This window comes from Rhinatrema bivittatum, chromosome 3 (assembly GCF_901001135.1).
Source record: "Rhinatrema bivittatum chromosome 3, aRhiBiv1.1, whole genome shotgun sequence".
Lineage (NCBI taxonomy): Eukaryota > Metazoa > Chordata > Amphibia > Gymnophiona > Rhinatrematidae > Rhinatrema > Rhinatrema bivittatum.
In genome coordinates this window covers 6360595-6384510 of record NC_042617.1, presented here as the reverse complement: position 1 = coordinate 6384510, position 23916 = coordinate 6360595, and the positions used below count along the sequence as shown (strand labels likewise).

At 46.7% G+C, this 23916-nt stretch overlaps 1 protein-coding gene across 5 annotated transcripts in view; it reads left to right on the top strand.

Annotated features, from left to right (window-relative positions):
• The window catches only part of LOC115086673 (multidrug resistance-associated protein 7-like), a 139251-nt gene that overhangs the window by 14798 nt on the left and 100537 nt on the right, over nucleotides 1-23916 (top strand). For 3 of the 5 annotated variants that reach the window (XM_029592858.1, XM_029592856.1, XM_029592857.1), the window contains exons 2-3: nucleotides 18498-18692; nucleotides 19077-20466. In XM_029592858.1, the coding sequence (XP_029448718.1) occupies nucleotides 18532-18692; nucleotides 19077-20466 (1551 nt within the window). In that variant the 5' untranslated portion in view covers nucleotides 18498-18531. Of the gene's footprint in view, nucleotides 1-8618; nucleotides 8985-18497; nucleotides 18693-19076; nucleotides 20467-23916 lie in introns of those variants that run through there. The other 2 variants (XM_029592859.1, XM_029592855.1) reach the window with 1 other exon arrangement.

Genomic DNA, 23916 nt, shown 5'->3' with positions numbered 1-23916 from the left:
CCATGGCCATTGCTCTCCTGTATCTGTTCCTCCACATACAAAACAGTTCTTGACTTCGAGAGAGAGAGCTATGTTTTCTGCCAAATTGACAAACAGGTTTTTTACTTGCTGAGAAATTGTATGTTTCTTTAGTTCCTCAGTGGCATGAGATATTTCATCGAAGAAGGATTGATAACCCACCACAGTAGTCTGGTGAATAATTGGACGAGGTTTGTCTCTCCGCTGAGTGATGGTAATGTAGGTCATAGGGTCTTTTCCAGTTCCGTCGATACCAAATCCCCAAGTATCTTGCCAAGGGAATCCTTCACTTCTTAGAGGCCATTGTATAGATACTGTATTACCATTTACTGCAGTTAACCGTCCTATTCCGTGGCAGCCATGGTAACCTCCTCCGGTGTAATCACAAACTAGAGCCCATCCTGACAGTGTCAGGTCCCCTCCGCATGGTAGCCAACTGGATGGATTAGCTGCACGGTTGTATGGGCAGAGGTATTTGTGATTGTAGACATAGGAATTTTTCCAGGCTTGAGACCCACAGTGGAGTGCATTTGGGTGTTTATCAATGGCTTCACAGGCATCGAACGTTATTGTGACAATCGTTTCACTTCCCATAAGAACCTTAGTGGAGTTGATGTAGTACAAGATGCCCTTTCCTTCTGGGACAATACTTGATGTGTAGCTCTTTGGTAGACCTGCAGTGAGGGTGATGTTGTAGTACTTAGGAGTTGTTGGGGTATGACAGATGACTTTGCCAGTTTCTAAACATCGATGGAAGGATTGATAGCCTTGAGTAGTATTCAGGGCACAAGCAGGTAGTGTGGCACAGGAAGTTGGTGGTTGAGATTGGTGGATGATTGTTGAGACAACTTGAAATCCAGTTTGAGTGGTAGTACGAATTAGCTTGATACATTCGGTGCAATTCTTGCTCAAGGACAGGAAAACAGAAGTAGTCGGTGTACAGAAGAGTAGTAAGTGAATGTAGAAGATGGATGCAACGTAGATCTTGGAAGTCGGAATCTGTGACATTGCTTTATGACGTAGATGGTTGCATTCATAAGTAATGGATTCTGAAAGGAAGGAGAGAAATGGACACATTAATATTTAGCTGCAGTTACTGATATCTTTTTACTCAGGACTAGCATTGGGCCTGCCTTGGGTGAATCTTAATTTGTGGTCTCCAATCCTGGAGACCTGCCAGTTGGCTGAAGCTGGTTTGAGACGTGTCCAATGAATCCATGAAGGACATCCAAAAACTTTGACAGCTGTTGGAGTAGTTAGTAATACAGTGTACGGCCCTTTCCATCGGGGCTGGAGGAAATCAGACTCATCCCAGTCTTTTATCCACACCGAATTCCCGATCTGGTATGGATGAATCGGGGTTAGCAGGACTAATGGTTCAGTGTCGCAGGTGTAATTTTGAATCGCAATAACTGTGTTATATAGTCCTTTGAGTTGGTTACTGAGAGACATTTCCCCTTGTATTTGCAGCGATTCAGGAAAAGATGGAAGAGGTGGAGGCCTTGCGTACATCATTTCATAAGGTGTTAAACCCGACTTCCGTGGAGTGCATCGGACATGTAGTAGAGCTAATGGCAGGATGTCTGGCCATTTAGTCTTTGTTTCCTGACACAATTTAGCGAGCTGATTTTTTAGTGTCCTGTTAGCTCGTTCAACTGCTCCGCTACTTTGAGGTCTCCAGGCGCAGTGCAGATGCCATCGGATGCCCAGAATTTGACTCAGGCGTCGCGTGACTTCACTGGTGAAAGCTGGTCCATTATCTGAATTTATCTGCCGGGGTAATCCGTATCGTGGTAAAATTTTATGGAGAAGCAATGTTACTACTTCCTTGGCAGTCTCAGTTCGCGTGGGTATGGCTTCGATCCATCCGGTATAAGTACAGATAGCTACCAGCATTGCTTTGTATCTTTTTGAAGCAGTCATGTGGGTGAAGTCGATTTGACAAACTTGAAACGGAGTTGTTCCTCGTAGTATATGTCCAGGAGCTGGACCAGGTCCATTTCTGGGATTGTTTCTTGCACAGGTAACACATTGATTGACAGCATATTTAGTTAGCTGAAAGAGTCTATTAATGTAGTAAGTTTTTGCCAACAGTGTTGCTAATGCATCTCGACCGAGATGGGTTTTATTATGGGCTTCTCTGACAACAGTCCATGCCAGTGTGTCGGGTATCCACACCCTATCTTCTTGTACAATCCACCACCCATCCTGCTGATGAAATTGTTCAGTTTGTGCCCAATCATTTTCTTCCGCTGAATAAATGGGGGTTTCATTCGTGAACTGTAGAAGTGGGCAAGTGGGAGTTGAAGTATGTGGTGATTGCACACGTGCTGCTTCTTTCGCAGTCTTATCTGCCCATTGGTTTCCTTTGGCAATGGGATCAGTTCTCCCTGTATGGGCTTTACAATGCATGACAGCTACCTTCTTTGGTGCCCATACAGAGTCTAGCAATTGATGTATCTCCGATGCATTAGCTATTTGTTTCCCTTCTGCAGTTAGGAATCCTCGTTCCTTGTATAAAGCTCCATGCACTTGGATCGTAAGGAAAGCGTACTTTGAATCAGTATAAATATTTACAGTTTTTCCTTCTGCCAACTGCAGAGCCCTTGTGAGCGCAATTAGTTCAGCTTTTTGCGCTGATGTCCCTGGGGGTAGGGGTTCGGCTTCAACAATGTCGTCCTCAGAGACTACAGCATACCCAGCGACCCTGATTCCATTTATAACCTGGCTGCTTCCATCAGTGAATAAAGTCCAAGCTCCTTGCCAGGGTTGGTCGCGTAAGTCGGGTCGGCTGGAATGTACTGTTGCCATAATTTCCCCACATTTATGAGTAACTGAAGTGGGGGTTGGGAGTAAAGTTGCAGGATTCAGATTTTTACTGTCCTGTATTTGAATTTCTGGAGTTTCACATAATAAAGCTTGGTACTTTACAAGACGTGAATTTGTCATCCATTTTGGCCCATGAGTTTCTAGTAGTCCTTGGATAGTATGAGGAGTTGTTACTTGTAAAGTTTGTCCAAATGTTAGCTTAACAGCTTCGGGTATCAGTAGACATGCAGCAGCAATGCTTCGGAGGCATCCCGGCCATCCTTTTGACACATTGTCCATTCCTTTTGACAGATATGCAACAGGTCGTTCCCATGAGCCTAAGGTTTGAGTCAATACCCCTATGGCCATGCCTTTTTTCTCGTCGACGAATAGATGGAATGGTTTCATCACATCTGGCAATCCTAAGGCAGGTGGTTCAATTAAGGCTTCTTTTAGTTGACGTAAGCTTGCCAGTTCGTTTCCTTCCCATTGGAAGGGTTGAGATTCTGCCTCTTTACCCCGCAGCTTGTCGTACAGGGGTTGGGCAATAACTGCATAGTTAGCAATCCACAGCCTACAGTATCCTGCAGCTCCAAGGAACGCTCGGAGCTCTTTCTTGCAAGTGGGTACAGGTTGATCTCTTATAGAACTGGTGCGAGAAACTCCCAGACAACGGGTTCCTCCACGTATTTGGAAGCCTAAATACTCTACTTCCAATTCACAGATTTGCGCTTTCTTTTTACTTGCACGATACCCTTTTGAGTACAACGTCTTTAGCAGCTGAAGAGTGGATACCGCACATTCGAGGTACGTCTCTCGAAACAACAGAAGGTCATCCACGTATTGTATGACTGGCCCATACTTTACTTGATACATCTTTAAGTCTTTTGCCAGTTGCTCACCGAACAGCGTAGGTGAGTGCCTAAACCCTTGAGGCAACCGAGTCCATGTGTACTGCTGCTTTACTCCAGTATGTGCATCTTCCCATGTGAAAGCAAAAATCTTTTGACATTCCTCCGCCACCGGGACGGAGAAGAAGGCATCTTTGAGATCAATGACACTGTACCACTTTGATGCAGGAGAGACTTGAGCCAGGATTGAGTACGGATTTGGGACGAGGGCTACTAGATCTGCTACTTGACTATTCACTTTTCTTAAGTCTTGTACTGGTCGATAGTCATTAGATCCAGGCTTCTTTACTGGCAACAAAGGGGTGTTCCAAGCAGATCGGATTCGCCGGAGAATGCCCAAATCATACAGTCTTTGCAGGTGTATCTGGATTCCTTGTCTGGCCATATACGGAATGGGGTATTGAGATTGATTTATCACCTGTGCATTCTGTTTCATCTCGATCCAAATAGGGGTAGCGTTGATGGCTATTCCTCCTGGGTTTTGTTCAGCCCATACTTTAGGTATACTGTCCATTAGCTGTCTGCGCTTTTCGTTGAGGACGGTGTTTTCTCCATATCGGTGCGTAGTGATATGTTCGACTATGGGGAGATGTAATCTCCATTCTTCTTGGAGTGGACAAATGAGAGAGACTGGGTTGTCAGCGAAGAATGCTCTGATTTCTCCAGTCGATTCGAATTGTAAGTTGGCTCTTAATTTACAAAGAAGGTCTCTCCCTATGAGGGGAACTGGGCATCCCGGGACGTAGAGAAACTGATGGGATACTAATTGTCCTCCCACTCGAACCTGTCGTTTCTGGAGAAAGGGAGCGATAAGTGGCTTTCCAGAGGCCCCTACAATAGAAATGTTTTTCGACGTGGGCGTGGTAATAGCGGTAGTCATGACTGATCTTTGTGCCCCGGTATCTAACAATCCCTTAAATGTCTCAGTCCCTACTTTGATTTCTACTAAGGGATCGAATGGAAGAATTCCCTTCTCTAGTCATGCTTCACTACTGTCTTCGCCAGAGGTTTCTCCTACAGCCATCTGCCATTCAGCTTCCTTTGGTTTGGACGGAGTATATCCTTCCTGCTTCATATGCAGGGACTCTGGGCACTCAGACTTCCAGTGTCCTTCTTGTCTGCAGTATGCACATTGATTGGCTCCCAACGGCATCCTCCCTCCCCTAAACGATCCTCCTCTACTTACTCGTCCTCTGGGCGGTCCCCTGGAGGGCGACCTGCCCCTTCCTCTCGGCCCAGGATATCCCTGATAGTGCCTGGACGGCTTCCGAAATTAGTTTCTTCCAGTGCTGCGGCTAACAGACTAACACTTTCTCTTAACTTTCTACTTTCTTTCTTTTCCTTCTTGTCTCCGTCCGGCTCTCGGTTTACATAAACTCTGTCAGCCATGGCTTTTAACTGGCTAATAGTCATTCCCTCAAATCCTTCTGATTTCTGTAACTTCCGGCGGATATCGGGACAGGATTGTCCGACAAAGCTCATCACTATGACGGACTGACTCTTGGGGTCCTCTGGGTCGAATGGACTGTATTGCCGATATGCATCCATCAATCTCTCCAAAAAGATTCCGGGAGTCTCGTCTCTCCCTTGCACCACGTCGTGGATCTTCCCCATATTCATGACTTTCTGCTTTCCTTTCTTTAAAGCTCCGAGAAAGGCGACTTGATATGCAGCAATGCAGGCTCGCCCTGCAGCCGTCTGGAAATCCCAGTTGGGATCGGCGACAGGGGCATGCTCTCTCACTACTTCATCTGGATTACCGTCTGACCCGGCTCCCAGCCGAGCTGCTTCTTCTATGTTTAATTGTATTTGTCGGCGTTCTTCAGTGGTAAAAAGGATGGAGGCGAGATGCCGAATGTCAGCCCAGTTAGGGTTATGGGCTGCAAAAATTCCTCGTAAAAAATCTAGCATCTGATCTGGATTATCAGCGTAAGAGGGGCCAAGCTGTTTCCAGTTAAAAAGATCACTGGAAGTGAAAGGTATGTAAGTAAACAACTTTATAGTTTGCGTAGTATTATACTCGTTTTCTTCAGTAGGGACCACGGGAACTACGGTGGTTGTTTCTCTAATTGGTAGTTGCAAACTTGCGGCTTGGGTTTTACTGCGAGTGCCGCCTGACACGGACGACTCGCCGCCGTCTTCAACTTTTGCCGCCGCCGCTTCCGCTTCAAGCCGTACTTCGGGAACCGGCATTATTTCATGATCAACTTGGGCATCGGCGGGAGCTGGGGGATCTGGTGGCGCATTATACGATTGAGGGTAGCTAGGGGCATAGGGTGGCGGCAGAAGATCTTCTGCGTCAGGCAGTACTGCAGGCGGCAGGGGTTTAACTTTTTTTTCTTGAGTCCGTGAATTCCCTTGCACTACAAACATGGCCGCCGCAGATGACGCATGGTCCTTTATTCCCAAGATGGCCGCCCTTCCCTTTCTTTTCCGGTTTGGGGACTTCCGGTCTCCCATTTTGTTCACTTGCGCCACCATTACGAGGGCGGCTCCCTCCACTAACTTCTTTGCCCACTTCGGAGGATTCTCAATAACTGCAATCCAAGCAGTTATGTATGGCTTATCCTCAGGGCAACCCGGATTCTCTTCTTTCTCAACTATTTTCAGGACCCTTGTGGCCGTTTGGAAATTGAAAGTTCCTTCCGGAGGCCAATTTACACACAAACCGGGCCACCTATGGGTGCATCGCTGAATCATTCCGGGCTTCGTACATTTACGTTTATCGAACACTTCACTATAGTGTTCCGTCATAACTTTTAGTGGAGTTGAATAGCCCCCTCCCATTAGGATAGAATCACAGACAAAGGAGGGAAGGGAAGACGGATAGGTAAGGGGTCCATATCCGCCAGACACAAAGGGTCACACTTGCCCCGACTAGAACGCGGTCGCCCGGTCTAGAACTGCGAGGCCATTCACTCTCTTTCACACAACGAGAAACCTATTCCCGCTATTCTATGCGTTACTTATATTTTTTTCCTTCCCTTTTTTGCGCGTGGCTTTCGGAATGCAATTCCTACCAAACCACCGCTTGGGGTGTGATCAAAGCCCCCTCGGTCCGCCTGGGATGGACCGGTTATTTGCTACTCTTTTATCTATTCTTCACTTATTTCACTGTTCCCCATAATACTCGCCTGCAGGGTTCTTCCGATCGTCACGAAAGCCTTCTTCCCGGATCAGCAGCCCAGAGGTCTCAAAGAATTTCTGTGGAACGGTCCCCTCAGAAACCTGATCGCTGAACTCAGCGGTGGCCACTCACCAGGTACGTCTGGGGGATCGCTCCGCCACCAAACTACCGGACCAACTGGGGGGCTAAAATAGCGTCCCCGGTACCTCCTGGCTGGCTCGCCAAATGTAACCGTCTCTTTTTAGTCAGTAAGGAGGTCCAGACAACTGATCCGTAAAGATAGACTTTTATTGCCAGCAAGATGCAGCTAAGACAAAGGCTCAGTACAACTGCATGCCACGCCCCCTTCGGAGCAAACTTTTATGCACTTTACAACTCTTATCTTTCACACATGCGTTCTGGTTTTTGCTGAACAAACATTTCACAAATTGCTGAACAAGCATTAGCTAGCGTGGTCCTCTAGTAGGTGTAGCTTATGATCAGACTATTGTTTCGTCATTTAATTGACGTGTTAGACATTTTACATCGGCATTCGTATTAATACAATACAAAGTATTATTCCAAAATGGAGTTACGTTACGTTACGCTAAAAGTTAGTGCGCCACTGCGTCACTACGCATTACGTATCATTTGCGTTGCAAATATTAGTACGTTCAAGATGGCTGTGCGTTTCACTGCTGGCATGATTAGTCGGAGGATGTTCAGTTGTTCGTTCGTACTTCAGGGGGGTCACGAAATTGAACCCCTTCATTTCCTCTGGTACAGACAGATTGTGAGCCCTCTGGGGACAGGGAAATACCTCCAATATGCGAATATAATCCACTTCGAATTGCCAAAAAGCAGAACTTAAAATAAAAAGCCCATGCAAAAGCGGTTCATTTAAATTGTAACAAGCTCATTTACCTCTGTATGGCCGCTAACACAAAACTTTACTTACACCTCTATAGATGCAAAGTTGCTTATGCTAAAAGCGTGTCTTTTGCATGCAATTGAATTTGTTTTACTGCAGTATTTATTTACGTGCATACAGCCTTTACAGTACGCAGGTAAGCAAAGGTACAGGGAAGAGCACTGCAGGAAAAGTAGGGGGAGGGGGAGTCAGGGGGAGATTAGGACAGGGGCAGTAACTTCTGCCATTGAATACGAGGCACTTTGCTTTGCAGGGAAAGATGTCTACAGAAAAAGCAGGTGCTAATCTCTGCAAATCATTTCCTGGGGCAAGTACATAGGAAGCTTCAGAAAATCACATAAAACACCACTTTGTGGTTATTGAACAACAAAAAACCCTTTACTGGGGCAAGTGAATTATTGGCAGACCGCAGCCTTGGCATGTGGCACTAGGTTTATGCCCTGCCGAGGGGCGTGCAGCTCTGGTGGGTCACGTGATGGCAGCCCTGCGCCCTCCCTTTTGGCAGGGTCGCAACCTGACAGCTGCTTCAGTGTTTGCAGACAAACATCCGGGGAGCGCAGCGCAACCAAGCCGGGTAGGTCGTGGGCGTGTCCTCTCGCCCTCTCAGCCCCTCATTGGCAGACATCGACAGAGTGCCAACGTCCAGGGTAGGCTGGGAGTGGGCGTGGGCGTGGTCTCTGTCGCAGGCAGTCACTGGCAGAAACAGATCTCTGCCGCCATCTCGTGTCTGGGCGCGCTGCCGAACTGGCCGGCTAGGTTGACTTGCAGAGTTCCCATTGGCTCCCACGTCTTCCTCGTCGGGCCAATAGCATTTGGACTTGGGCTCAGCTGGCCGGAAGCGGAGGCTCTTTAAACCCTTGGCCGGGCGGTACGGATGGTTCCTGTTGCTCGTGCTTTATAATGTTTTAGTGTGCGCGTGCCGTCCGGGTCCAGGCTCATTTTGGGTGTGATCTGTTCCTGCCGGAGGCTCGTTTAAACCGGATTTGTCCCTAAAGACCTTTAAGTACAATGAGTCCTGCCTGTGGCCCGGGACGCCCCTAGTGCAGGAGCCCTTGCACCATGCCGAGGTGCAGTCTTTGCACGCAGGCACAGCAGATCCCTTCGTTGCCGGCCCTGAGCCCGAGGGTGGATCGCGGCAGCAGGGGCGAACTTAAAGAGAAAGGAAGAATGAGCAGATGTGCTGAAGGAGAGGATACGCAGCTCTTGTAAGGTAATTCGGGAACAGTCTTTAGTCCAGTGAATGCATGGCCGATGTCATTTTGTACTATCACATCATTTTGGTTTAGGATTTTTTTTTTTAAGAAACATTTGATCTAGTACAGAAGGTAAAAGTAGTGGAGCTGCTTGGAAATAGTGACCATAATGTAGTCAAAGTTAAGGTGATAGTACAATGTCTGGACTCCAGTGCATTATAGGATCAGAGGCAGCATGGTTTTACCAGAGGCAGGTCTTGTCAGATGAATCTGATCAATTTCTTTGACTGGGCGACTAGAAAGTTAGATGACTGAAAGCACCACATGTAGTTTACTTGGGTATCAGTAAGACTTTTGACACAATTCCACATAGGGGACTTATAGACAAACTGAATGTCCTTGGTATGGGCCCAAAAGAGAGTGACTGGATTAGAAACTGGTTGAGTGGAAGGCAATTCACTCCAAAGAAAGGGGTGTTACTAGTGACATGCCACAGGGATCTGACCCAAGTCTGGTTCTGTTCAACATTTTCTTAACAAACTAGCGGGCAGATACAGAAAAACCCACGGGAGAGCTGGCGAGCGCCTGCCCTCCCTGCACGTGCCCAGGCCACTCTCCTGGGCGCGATTCAGTAAGAAAAAACATGTAAATGAGGTCCTGCAGTGAAAGGAGGCGCTAGGGACACTAGCGCGTCCCTAGCGCCTCCTTTTTGACAGAAGCGTCGGCTGTCAGCGGGTTTGACAGCCGACGCTCAATTTTACCGGTGTCTGTTCTCGAACCCGCTGACAGCCACAGGTTCGGAAAACGGATGCCGGCAAAATTGAGCGTCTGTCTTCCAACCCGCGGGCAGATTTTACATTTTTTTTACTTTTGGGGCCTCCGACTTAATATCGCTTTTCTGTACACTTTCCTGGTGCTAGCCGAAATTAAAATGTGCAGCTTGGCTTTCTGGATTGCGTGGGAATGACTAATAGGCCCATCAACGTGCAATTGCATGTTGCGGGCACTATTAGTTTTGGAGGGGTTGGCCGTGAGTTTTCCACGCTCTATTATCCCTTACTGTATAAGGGGTAAAAATAGAGTGTCGAAAATGTGCGGCTAAACGGGGGGCTAACAGTGCACTCAGCCTGAGCACACTTTACTGCATTGGCCCGTGGGTATCTAACAAAGAGCAAACACCTGACTGTTTACAATTGGAAAACAAAAAAGAGGTGCAAAGCAAAAATCTGATACAGAATATCATAGAGAAATGGTAACAGAAAAAAATGTGCTGAACTGGTGAAATCTACTGCCTCAACCACAACGTGGCAAGTCATTTTCTTAAGCAGTATTGTAGAATGGCATGCACTTTTGCATGATACAAAACTCCGAAGCAGGTTATTACACACCCTGGAAGATGTGGGAAAACAAGCAGAGCTTGCCTGAAGCCTGAGAAATGGTCTGGAGTCTGGCAGCTAAGGCTTTGTGTGAAAAAATTCAGGGTCATGTATTTGGGTAGGAAAAACCCAGGGGAGCAGCACAGTATAATAGATGAAGTTTTCTGCAAAAAAAAAGAAGAGCAGATCTGGGGGTGATCATAGCTGGCCAAAAAGGGAGATTAGGTGAAGGCAAAGGCTGGAAGGATTCTGACATGCATGGGGAGGTGGTATTGTCGTTGGAGTACTGGATACAGCACTTCATAAACTAGTGGTTTCAAGCCTCTCCTGGGGGACTCCTAGCAAGTCAGATTTTCAGGATATCCACAATGAATATGTATGAGAATGCTGCGGCTAGGTTACTCACTAACTCAAACAAATGAGCTCACATCACACCCATACTACACGGCCTTCACTGGCTTCCCATAAAATCCAGGATCACCTTCAAAATATTGATGATTCACAAGGACATCCACGGCATCGCCCACCTCAAACTAAGCTCTCAACTCCGCACTCACACATCTGCCAGACCAATCAGAAACACCTATAAAGGATCTCTATACGCACCACCGGTCAAAACTACTTTAAGAAAACGCGCTATTTCCACAGCTGGGCCCACCCTTTGGAACTCGCTACCTCCGGAGCTTCGCCAAGAACCCTGTCTCCAAACATTCAAGAAACACCTCAAAACATGGCTCTTCAGATAAGCCTTCCCAGAGTCTCAAGAACACTCTGACACTGGTCAAAGGACATAACAGGTCATCAGTGAGACACTGGTCAAAGGACATATCAGGACATTAGGGAGATACATGATCGTCCTCAATTTCCCTAGCTTATTCCCTTGATCATGACTTATAGCCTCTCATCCCTCCCCTCTTCTTCCTCTTCCTGCCCCCTTCCCTCAGCCTGATCCTCTTAGCTCCCTCTTTCCTCATTGCTACCCTATTCCTTTGGGTCCCCCGCCACGCATTATTTACTCCTCAGACTCATAGAGATACTCTACTAGTCGTTTTATTTTATGTAACGCCTACAACCACTGTTTTTTTTTGCTGCTCTATTTATATTTGTTATTCTTTGACGAATTGTTCTATTTATAGTTGTTTGTTATTTACTTGACGACTTGTTCAATGTAACGCCATAGCCGCGATTGTTCTGTTTAAATGGAAACCGACATGATTTGATATTTTTTCAAGAATGTCTGTATAGAAAAATTCTAAATAAATAAATAAATGAGAGATTTTCATGCACTGTCTCCATTGCATGCAAATTTCTCATGCATATTAATTATGGATATCCTGAAAACCCGATTGTCTGGGGGGTCCCCCAGGAAAGGTTTAGGAACCACTGATATAAGCCAAATCTAGAGGGAGGCTACTAACATGGGCAGTGGTCTTCATCCTGAAGCACATGGGGAGAGACCTAAAGATCTAAACATGTGCACCCCGGAGGAGAGGTAGGATAGGGACATTTAAATATTTCTAATCCATGCATAATGTCGGGCCTCTTTCAATGGAAAGAGTGAAAGGGAGTGGACTCTCTGGGGGTAATGTAAGGACATATTTATTTACAGAAGAGCTGGTGGAGAAGAGAGCAGTACTAGAATTCATGAGAGCATGGGACAAGTAGAGAGAGTCTGTGAGGATGGGCAGGCTGGATCAGCCATAGGTTACGTTATACGTAGTTATATGGAAGATATAAACCTAAAAACCACAAGAAGAAACAGGTTTACTAACAGAGATTGTCATAGGATCGAGCTTTCAACTTCACCTAACCAGTGGTAAAACAGCTTTAATCATAGGTCTTAGGAAAAAAAGTTTCAATCTTTTCATTTATTTACCTAGGCATTTATATACCGTCGTTCCATGTATAGATCACAGTGATTTACAACGTGACATTCATAGATATAACTCTACGGACAAACAATGATTGGTTACAGAGGTGGTGTTCATTGATGGGCATTAATATTTATCAAGTGAAATGTTCTAGTACATATTAATGATTGAGCAAGTACTTAAGGCAAAGGTTATTGAAAATTAGAACAGAATGATAGTTTACACATCTTAGTGGGCTGTTTTGAGAATCTTACATTCTCTTGTTTGATTTGTTCTTCATCACTTGATGATTATTTTTTGTCCTTGCTTTGTGGCACCGTATATTCTAATGTTTTTAAGTTAATTCATAAGCGTTTTTGAATAGCCATGTTTTTGGCTCACGTTTACATTTCTTTTTATCTGTTAACACGTGTAAGGTCTCAGGCAGAGAATTCCAGAGCTTTGGACCCGCTATGGAGAACGTATGATCTTATTTGTGTCAGGTGTGGGCTCCGTAATGTGGGAATAGACATTCGTCCTTTATTTTGAGATCTTGGTGTTGGCTGTGGATTGTATGGTTGTAGTGTCACTCCTAACAGGCCGGTGTTATTGGTGTGAATGATGTTCAATATTATCGTTAATGTTTTATAGTAGATTCTGGATTGTACTGGTAACCAATGCAGTGAAATCAGCGAGGGAGGAACGTGATCATATTTCCTAGATCCTAATAAGAGTCTTGCTGCAGTATTTTGCAATAGTTGTAGTGGTTTTAAGTTACATCCTGGAAGACCTAGAGGTAAGGAGTTACAGTAGTCTGAGAATAGAGTTTGCAGTACAGTACGGAAGTCCTGAAAAGTTGTTCATGGCTTCAGCCGACGTAGTATACGCAGCTTGGTGTACCCTGACCTGATTAATTTACTGATGTGCATTTTCACTGTAAGGTTCTCGTCTAGCTGTATACCTAAATCCCGTCCTTGATTTGAGGGATTAATTTGAAAATTATCCAGGTTTAGGGCAGGTGTTTCTGCTCAGTGAAATTATTTGTCTTTTTAGGGTTTAATGTTGAAGTTGCAAAAGTTCTTGTCTTGCTTTCATATAGGCAGAGAGTATTGAAGCTGTACTTTCGAATGATCTGGAGAGGGGATGTAAAACTGTCACCACTATGCAGGAAGAAAGTTATCCCTAGATTAGTATCACACGGGAAAGTATCGGCTATTTGGTTGCCCAGTTTGACTTGGATTGTTCTGTTAGATAGAAAAGAAGAAAACCATCTGAAAGCCCTGCCATGGATCCCACTCATTCAGGCAATAAGATTCATGTGCGTGAAGATCCCGAGAAACAGAGTCCATTAGTGAGCGGAGTAAAGTCTCGGGTGAGTGATGATTCCTAAATCCGAATAGATTTGGGGAGAGAATATTTTGGTGTTCCAGGTGATTACACGCTGAGATAACACAGCTTTCTCAAGAACATTTGCGAGAAAAGAGAAGTTGGATATTGGACCACAGTTCTCCCAGTCCTCAGTTCTACCAGTCTTTTTTATTTTTTAGGATGGGCTTTTAACCCATTTGGAACCGTTCCTTCTGAGAGAGACAGATTAATTAATTAATGTTGTGATTGTCTGAGTGAAACCTCGTGTACTTGTTACAAGGAACTGGCTGGAACTGGGCCATGTGGGTGAATGGCAGGTTTAATTTTAGTAACGATTTGACTAATTTCCAGTTTCAATACTCTGTCGAACGAGGACCACGAAACTATCACATCAAAAAACAAAAAAAGCCACACATCTCATATTAACAAAATATAATCTTACGAATGTTATGTCAAGAAGGGAAGAGACCTCAGACCCTGGTGCTTGTTCTGTAGAGAACATTAAAGCATTTGAGAGGAGAATGTCAATCACTGGTCTTGAAAAACCTCCAACCACCAAAGTTCTAAGTTTTATTTCTCAATGATATATTTTTTTTTATTGATTTGTAGATATTTTTTTTAATTGAAATTCACTAGTTAATAACTCCAGCTGTACTCCCATCATTTGAAAATCATAGCGTATGTCTCTTGTGAATGGATTCTCCACTGCACATTTTGAGCACGGTAGAGAATTAAAAAAATCTACAAATCAATAAAAATATCATTGAGAAATAAAACGTGCCCTTCTCCTCTACCACCAATTCCTGACTCCCTGCTACAAGAGCCTTCACTCTGCACCTCCTCACTACCTCTCCTCTCTTATCTCTCTCTACACCCTCCTCCTGCACTCCACTCATCAGACAAGTCCCTCCTATCTGTGCCCTTCTCCTCTACCACCAATTCCTGACTCCCTGCTACAAGAGCCTTCACTCCTCAGCTCCTCACTACCTCTCCTCTCTTATCTCTCTCTACACCCTCCTCATGCACTCCACTCATCAGACAAGTCCCTCCTATCTGTGCCCTTCTCCTCTACCACCAATTCCTGACTCCTTGCTACAAGATCCTTCACTCCTCAGCTCCTCACTACCTCTCCTCTCTTATCTCTCTCTAACCCTCCTCATGCACTCCACTCATCAGACAAGTCCCTCCTATCTGTGCCCTTCTCCTCTACCACCAATTCCTGACTCCCTGCTACAAGAGCCTTCACTCCTCAGCTCCTCACTACCTCTCCTCTCTTATCTCTCTCTACACCCTCCTCATGCACTCCACTCATCAGACAAGTCCCTCCTATCTGTGCCCTTCTCCTCTACCACCAATTCCTGACTCCCTGCTACAAGAGCCTTCACTCCTCAGCTCCTCACTACCTCTCCTCTCTTATCTCTCTCTAACCCTCCCCGTGCACTCATCAGACAAGTCCCTCCTATCTGTGTCCTTCTCCTCTACCTCCAATTCCAGATTCCGTGCTTTCCCCCTGGCTGCACCGTATGCTTGGAATAGACTTCCTAAACTCATGCATCAGGCTCCCTCGCTCACCTTTCTGAGGCTGCTTTTAAATCTTAGGCCTGATTGTCTGCCTGCAGCCTCATTAATTAACTTTAACCATTGTCTCTTGACTGTATGTTTTGTCTTGATTAGACTGTAAGCTCTACAGAGCTGGGTCTGGCTCTTATTTTATTTATTTAAGGTTTTTCTATACCGACATTCGCTTTTGGACATCATATCGGTTCACATGTAACATAAATTTAGCAACAGAGCTTTACAGTGTAACCAATAAAACAATTTTTACATAGTAACAGTAATAACAGTTTAAGAGAAGCAGCTAGGCAGATTATATTTGTTTAGTGCAGCATTAACAGGTTAAAAAGTGATAAGTATAATTTGCTAAATAACATAGAAATTTACATGTATGTCTATATTGACTAGTATAAATTAATGTCATTCTATAGTTGGGTGAGAGGATTGTATTGTTTTCAGTAGGAAAGGCTCGGGACAGGTGAAGTTTCGTAGTCTCCAAGTGTGGTGGTTAGTGTGGGGAGCGAGGGTTAATGGGAGGGCAGGGAGTGGGTGGTATTGGATGCAGAGTACTGGGGTGTAGAGTAGTGTCCTTGAGGTCATGAGTATGCTTGTGTGAAGAGCCAAGTTTTTGGTTTTTGTTTACATTTGTGTAGGCAGTGTTCTTGGCGTAAATCAGCGGGCATAGAGTTCCAGAGTCTGGGGCCAGCAATGGATAGGGCGCGTTCCCTGGTGGCGCTGTAGTGAGTGAGTCTGGGTGTGGAAATGTTTAAGGTTGCTAGGTAGCGTGAACGGGTGGGTCTGTTTTGTGGAAGGAGAAGGAGATATGTCTGGGTTGTGTAGGGATTTGTGTATTATAGTGAGGGTTTTGTACTGTATGCGCTGATGGATAGGTAACCAGTGTAGTTCTTTGAGGATAGGGGTTATGTGATCGTTTCTGCACGTGTTGGTGAGGATGCGTGCAACTGCGTTCTGCAGCAATTGGAGGGGGAGATGGTGTTTTTTGGAAGGCCAAGGAGTAGCGAGTTGCAGTAGTCTATTTCTGAGAAAATTGTGGATTGAAGTATTGTCTGGAAATCATTAAAATGTAAGAGTGGTTTCAGTTTTTTTAGGGTTTGCAGCTTGAAGTAACATTCCTTGAGGGTGTTGGTAATGAATTGTTTGTGGTGAAGTTGATCGTCTATGATGATTCCTAGGTTCCTTGCATGTTGAGATGTTATGTTATGTGTTTGTACAGTGCTGTGTATGTCGTAGCACTATAGTATTAGAAATAGTAACTGAACCTTTACTCTCAGTATCCTTGAATAAAAGGTGGAAACGTTTGCCTTGAATCTTCATTTTTCATTTTTTGATTAATTCACCACAAGGATCTGTGATCCTTCAGCGCTGTGCCATTTTTACTCATGGTTAATCATCACTAACGTACACCGCTCATCTCCGCTTCCTATTGGCTGTAGAAATAGTAATAACATGATGGAGCAATTAGTATACTATGCGAAATAGTGGCAGGAACAGGAGATGTGGTTTGGATGGAGCATGCCACAGTCTGGGCTGAGATACTTGGAGGAAATTCTGGAAACCTAAATGGCAACCAAAAATGTCCAACAAACTGAATAATCCGAGAGATTGTAGATCGGAAATGTTTTAGGAAACTTTTGAAAACTTACTTTTTTAAACATGTACTGTATGTTGTGTAATGTTGTTTAAATGTTTGTGTTTTTATTTTGTTTTCTTGTGACATGGTGAATGTTAATTATGTATGCCGCACAGATCGAGTTTAGATGTTGTAGGTTTTAAGTGTAACAAAGTGAATGACACTTTCTGAAAGAATGAAAAATGTTGTAAAAGAGAACAGGAGATCCAGGAATATTTAGAAATAAATATTCAGGACAGGTAAAATCTTATCTGGTTATGAGACTGTTTTAAAGGTAGTGCTGAGGGGTAAACACGATGAATAAAAGAGAGAGAGGGGGCTAGCAGATAAACGTAAATGTTAGGAAAATTGGAACAAACTGAACATGTAAATAGAGCTTCCAGATTGCTGCCTCAAGCTGAAGCTGCTTAGGTAAGAAATAGACATGGACAGATTGAAATCCCCTAGGAGCAGCACCTCCCCTTTCTGTCTGTGATGGAGGGCTGTATTTGTTAAGCGCATCCTACACTTATATCCAGACTTTGTAGAAAGTATAATTTCTTCTTTTATTAAGTAGTATAAGTATTCTTGGGAGATGCTGGATAATGGATGACCTTTCTCTGACAAACTGACCAGCATCTCCCTGTATACAGGAAGTGACCCTTCTTTTATAGATAACAACATTCAATATTGTACAAGGGTAGAAGATTCTAGAGAGTTGCGTGACTGCCCAAAGAATCATTTACATAGGTTGTCATGTCAACTGCATGATGTGACTATTCCTGAACTGCCCTGATTACTTTTCCCAGATGGGGCCCATTTACCATCACTCCTTGGATAGTCCTTTGTTCTGTTAGAATCATGCTGGTCAGGGCAATTAACACATCTGAGGCTGTGTTTATAGAAACCCCTGAGAGAGATTGCCTCTGTAGTGTCCGTATAACCTGAAGCTCAGTTTACAAACCAGTGAGCTACTTTTTGCATAACATTTTCTAATTGGTTGACATTAACCCAACATCCTCTTAATAGGGTGGTAGTATTAGTTTATCTCATATATATTAATGAGCTGGTATTTCTTGTAAGTTATGTGATTTCTTGTAAATTGAGCCCAGAAGGCAGGAACAAATCTTAAGGCTGAACTTGATGTACTTTTTCATGTCTGGTCTACATTTTAGCATTTCAGCATATTTTGTCACGTCAACAACCATGAATATCTCTACAAGTCCTGTAATCAATGTAAATTCACAGTGCAGTAATAATAGCTTCATTGGAAAACCTTTTCAAAGCACCTTAACGTGGGGGTGTGTGTGGGGGGGGGGTCACTGTCCCTTGTCAGTGGTCTTGCTTAATCCCTGGAGAGGGAGGATAGAGGGGGTAAATCACTGCCTCCTGTCAATGCTCCTGCTGTATCCCAGGATCAAGAGCGGTGGTGGGGAATCAGTCCCCCCCTGTGAGTGCTTTCGTCTTTCTCTCAGGAAAGGGAGCCTGGATGGGGACTGAATTTGTGCTGCCTGCCTGCCTTCTCTGGTTGGCGTGTGAGAGAGATTTCATGGCACACTTGCGATGCTGGCTGTAAACCTCAGGACTGTTCATGTATCCAGATGTATAGTACTTGTTGATCCTGGGATTGATAGTTTCCTGGCCTGTGATTTCCTGCTTGTGCTTGTCTCCTGGGGATGGGCATGTGAGGCCTCCAGGGCTTGTGTATATATATGTATGCCTCTGTCTATTTATATATTTTCCCTTCTGCAGACTCAGAGCTGCTGTTTCCTCACCGGCACAGAAGATGGAGGAGGTTCTGGCGGGTCTCTGTGGTACCAGTGCCTCAGACCCACTCCCGGTTTGGGTCCACGGCAGCGTCGGGCACTGCTTTAACCGGCTGGTGTTAAACACCCTCCCTCACGCTGTTCTTGCTGTAACCAGCGCCTGTTATGTGGGCTCGCCCCGGTAAGCTCCTGCCTCTCTCCTGCACCCATTGTGCTTGCTGGACTGTAAGAGCAGATTGGTCCCTGTTGGCTGCTGGCATTATACCCTTACTTCTCTGTGGGGCTTACGTTGCCCCAGTGATTGGTGGTTGTTGTGGGGGGGTGGTTACTGGTAAGCTTTCACTGGCTGTTGTTGGTGTGAGGGGTCCATGCTGTGCCTTTATTGTTGGGGGGGGGAGGGGTAGGAGTGATGCCGTGCTGTAACTATCTTATTTGGGGGAAGGGCGGTGTCATGCTGTAACTGGGGGAGGGCATGGAGGGCTGGTGCTGGGACCTGATTACAGATGGCACTAGAAGCAGTGTTCCTGTGCAGTCTTTGTACATTGACCTCCTTCCTCTTTTGTAGATTTCCTGGCTATGACAACCTCTCCAGGCCGAGCTGGAAATGCCGGATCCTCGTGTCCTTCCTATTTGCTGTCCTTTCTCTCGCTGACATAATCCTGGCAGCTGTATTTCCACGGCAGGGCACCGTCTCCTTGGAAGTGCTGGCGGGTGCCACCTCAGCACTGGCGTGGATCACGCATGGCCTGGCACTGCTCATGCTCCTGAGGTCCGTGCACGGCCTCTCCCGAGGGCCTCTGGCTCTGGTGCTTCTGGCGCTTCTGCCTTTGCCAACTCTGGTGATCTCTGTGCTGTCCTACTGCCAGTCTTGGGTATCATCCTACGCCCTCCAGCCAGCCTCCATCTCAAGGCTTACCATCGCGTGCCTCCAGCTGGCCTGTCTGGCTGTGTATGTGCTCGCATCCATTGCTCCCGTCCCCAGCAGGCGAGATTTCGACTCCATCAATGATGCCTCAGAACGTGCCCCGCTGCTTTCAGGTGCGGGATCTCCGGCCTCCGATGCACAGATCGTTGGTGAGGATGGGGAGAGCTGGCTTTCACGGTTTTTCTACCTCTGGCTGAATCCTTTGATGAAACGTGGCTACCGGCAAAAGTTAAACCGACCACAGGATGTTTACCTTCTACCTCACCGGCTTCAAACAGCAACAGTTCGAAACCACTTTCGTGCCTGCTGGCAGAAACACCAGCGGGATCAGCTGCTCAGCCCACATCAGGCCCACAACTCTTCTGAAGCCAATTGCAAGGGTAGACCTCCGCCCTCTTGTTTGGCTACAACTGACGGTCCCACTGGCACTTCATCAGACGTCCAGAAGGATGTGCGTCTTCTGTCTGTGCTCCACTCCGCCTTTGGGCTCAGATATTACTCCCTGGGGCTACTTAAGCTGGGTGGCAGCATGCTGAGCTTTGCTGGCCCCCTCCTGCTCAACTTACTGGTGAATTTCATGGAGACCCGGGAGGAGCCTCTGAGCTTTGGGATTTTATATGCTGTTGGCCTCTTTGCCAGCTCTTTCCTTGGTGCTCTGCTGCGCAGCCAGTTCACATATGAGGTGAACAAGGTGATGCTAATGGTCCGAGCTGCTGTTGTCTCCTCCATCTACTGCAAATCCCTGCGGGTCAACGGCACCACCTTGTCCCGCTTCTCCACGGGCGAGATCGTCAACTTCATGAGCACAGACACAGATCGTCTCATCAACTTCTGCCCCAGCTTTCACGAGCTATGGAGCCTCCCGATCCAGTTTGGTATCGCTCTCTACCTCCTGTATCTGCAGGTGGGGGTGTCTTTCTTGGGTGGGCTGGGCCTGGCCTTGCTGCTTGTGCCACTCAACAAGTACATTGCCAACCGCATCCTAGAGAACAACAAGGCTATGCTGAGACACAAAGACGCCAGGGTCAAGGTAGGACCTGAGAGAATTTCTCTGTACTGATGATGATGATGATGATGAGGAGACCTCAGATTTACTGTGCAGGGCTGTGGGGGGGGTTGTGGGACCAAGGAGGCAAGTGAAATCACCTGATCAGGGCCAGCAAATCCTAGACCACAAAGATGGCTAACTGATCAATTCTGGGACAGGTGAAGCTTTTACCCCTCTGACACCACATGGGGACGTGTGTGTGTGTCACAAAGTGTGAGGAAAGCTCATAGCATGTAAAAGAGAACTGGGGCAATACATGGAGTCTGCATGCATGTACTGTTCAGTCACGTGTGAGACCGGGCTTGTTTTTACTGAGTGCATGTGGGATACAAGGGGGATACTATATCTGTCTCCCCACAGGGACCACGCCTCATGGCCTAATGCTTACAGCAATAGGTTGAGAACCAGGGAAGCTAGGGTTCAAATCTTGCTGCTCCCTTTGACCTTGGGTAAGTCACTTTATCTCCCATCGCTTCAGGTACCCACTTAGATTGTAGGGCCAGGGACTTATTGTACCTGAGTTCTTTATCACCATTGTGCAGCTCTGCATATGTCTAATGCTGTAAAAGCAAGTGGGGATAGACTTCTAGATCTAAACATGTACACCCTGGAGGAGAGGGGAGATAGGGGAGTTAGGATAGAGACATTCAGATATCTGAAAGGTTTCCATGCACAGGACCTGAGCCTTTTTCAATGGAAAGGAGGCTCTAGAACGAGGGGTCATGGGGTGAGGGTGAAAGGGGAAGACTCGGGAGTAACCTTAGGAAATATTTCTTTACAGAGAGGGAGATGGATGCGTGGAACAGCTCCCAGTGGAGGTGGTGGAGACAAAAACAGTATCTGACTTCAAGAAAGCCTGGGATAAATACAGGGGATCTCTGAGGGAGGGATGGGAACTATAATGATAAATTAATTAGAGTGATGGGCAGACTGGATGGGCCATGTGGTCTTTTTCTGCCTTCGTGGTTCTGTGTTTCTATAAAAATGATAACCATTATTCTGTTTCTCCGAGGACAGCAGCAGGATGTCAGTCCTCGCACATGGATGACATCATCAGATGGAGCCCAGCACGGAACGTTGATCTCAAAGATTCTGGAGCTTTCAGGCATGCCCTACTGAGCATGTGCAGCTGAAGTCATCACCCTGCCCCCTAGGCAGAGTCCCTCAGTCTCTCTCTCTTTCTGCGGAGCTGACATCTCGCACTTGTGGAGCTCGTGCTCTTGTTTTTTGTTTGTTGTTTTTTTTTATCAGGAAACGGTTTTTCACAATATTCAGCATTGCTCTCTTACAGTTTGTAAGTGATTTTTTTCTTGAGCTGCAGCTTTTCTTTCTGGTGGTTTTCTCCTTTTTTTCAAACTGTCTGCCAGCCGCATGGTGGGTTCTCCCCTGTGCAGCCTTGTCAGTCTGTTTCCTGTCTTTGCTCTCTCTGTTTTTCTTTTTTTTTGCACAGTACTGACAGGACTGAACTATGCAGTCTGGTGATCAGTGTAGACCACTGAGCCTGGGGACTCGCCTGAGTTCTTCCCAGGCTGGACTTCCATGGCGGTTCACCGATCGCTCAGCATCAGTGGATTCAGACGGTGGAAGGATACAGGACCATGCCGTTCATCCTCCCCACATCTCAAGGAATTAGTCTTCAGAGCGGGAACCCTGGATAATATTGCCACCCCCTCCTCCTGCTTGCCAGCCGTGCAATGCAATCTCCTTGGGAGAGAGGGTGAGCGGAGCCTGGGCTGGCAGCTCGCTGCCGCACCTCTGTGCCATGCCCATGTTGCACAGCTGTGAGCAATGCATCGATGTCAGGACTGCGTCAGAGACAGGGTCCATCCTCGGTACCGTGGTCCCCTTGATGCCATCGAGGTCCAGGGTCACCTTCATTGCTATCGAGGTGTGTGTCCATCCACGATGCCGTGGTAGCCTTCTGTGCTGTCAGCGTTGGTGGAACTGGAGTCTTGCTGTACCAGTTTGGGCATCGAGGCCTTGGTGTTGTGGTGCCGTGATGTGGCACGCTCGATGACACGGTGCCTCAATGCACTTGGTGCCACGGTGCCGTGATGCAGCACACACGATGCCCTCGATGACACTGTACTCTCTGTGCCTTTGATGCACTCGACGGCGTGGTGTCCTTGGTGTACTTGCCCTCACGCTCGATGCCTCGGTACCCGCACTGCACTTAGTGCTGTGGTGACTGCAGTTCCATAAATGCCACTGTGTTTTCAATGCCCGCAGGGCCCACGATGCTATCAAGGTGCATGCATGGCCATCCTCGGGGCTGTCAAGGTTGAAGTGGGGACAGGCTCTCGATGCCGTCAAGGCACATACCCTGTATGCCTTAGGTTGTTGAGGTGTGCGGCCATGGTGCCAGCATGATCTCAATGCCATCGCGATGCGGTGCTGCCTCAGTACCATTGATGCCATCGAGATGGGGGGGGGGGGGGGTGTGCTACCAGAGAAGCCTTTGAACCACCAATGTCTCTCATTACTGCCTCGACTGCGTTGAGCCCCACTGACCAGGCACCGGACTCGCCATTGAGTTTCCCTGGTCACCCCTGTGGCCGTCGACCACCAGGTCTTTCTGAATCCCACACATTACCCTGCAGCCCTCGAGCACGGATTCTTGGCTTCCAACAGATCGAGCGCAGAGGTAGCCAGCCGGTTCCGAAACAGTTTCGATGGCCCGCCTCTTGGAGCATTCTCAGGTACTGAAGGGGGCAACTCCATAGACCACCACCCTTGCGCAGTTGGGACAGATAAGGCATCTGTTCAAAGGGCCTCGACGCTGGCAGGTGGCATTTTCCCTGGCTGTGCAGTCCTCAGCCACACTAGAGTTCTGCCGTCTTTTGGCATAGTCTCAGCCTCCGCGTCAGTCTGTACTGTATAGCGCCGAAGAGCACTGGCGGAGGCGCTGTCATTACACACACTGTGTGGCGTATAGCACGTGGTTCTCTGTTTTCTCTGGGGCGTGGGATTTCTCCCACAAGCACGGTGCTCAGAATCAGGGGTGTGCCACCACCCGTGGATGGGTTACCACTGCATGAGTCCACCCAGCATGCTTTTGCAGCAGAGGGCTTCCAGTTACCCTCTGTCGCCTGGGTGTTGGGGGTGTGTGACAATGTGTGATGGTAAATGGAACTTACTCTGAAGAGAGAGCAGTGTTGAGCGGAGTGCCGCAGGGATCGGTGTTGGGACCGGTCCTGTTCAATATCTTTGTAAGTGACATTGCGGAAGGGTTAGAAGGTAAGGTTTGTCTTTTTGCGGATGACACTAAAATCTGCAATAGAGTGGACAAGCCGGAAGGAGTGGAGAGAATGAGACGGGATCTAAGGAAGCTAGAAGAGTGGTCAAAGATATGGCAGCTGAGATTCAATGCCAAGAAGTGCAGAGTCATGCATATGGGGTATGGAAATCCGAATGAGCTGTATTCGCTGGGGG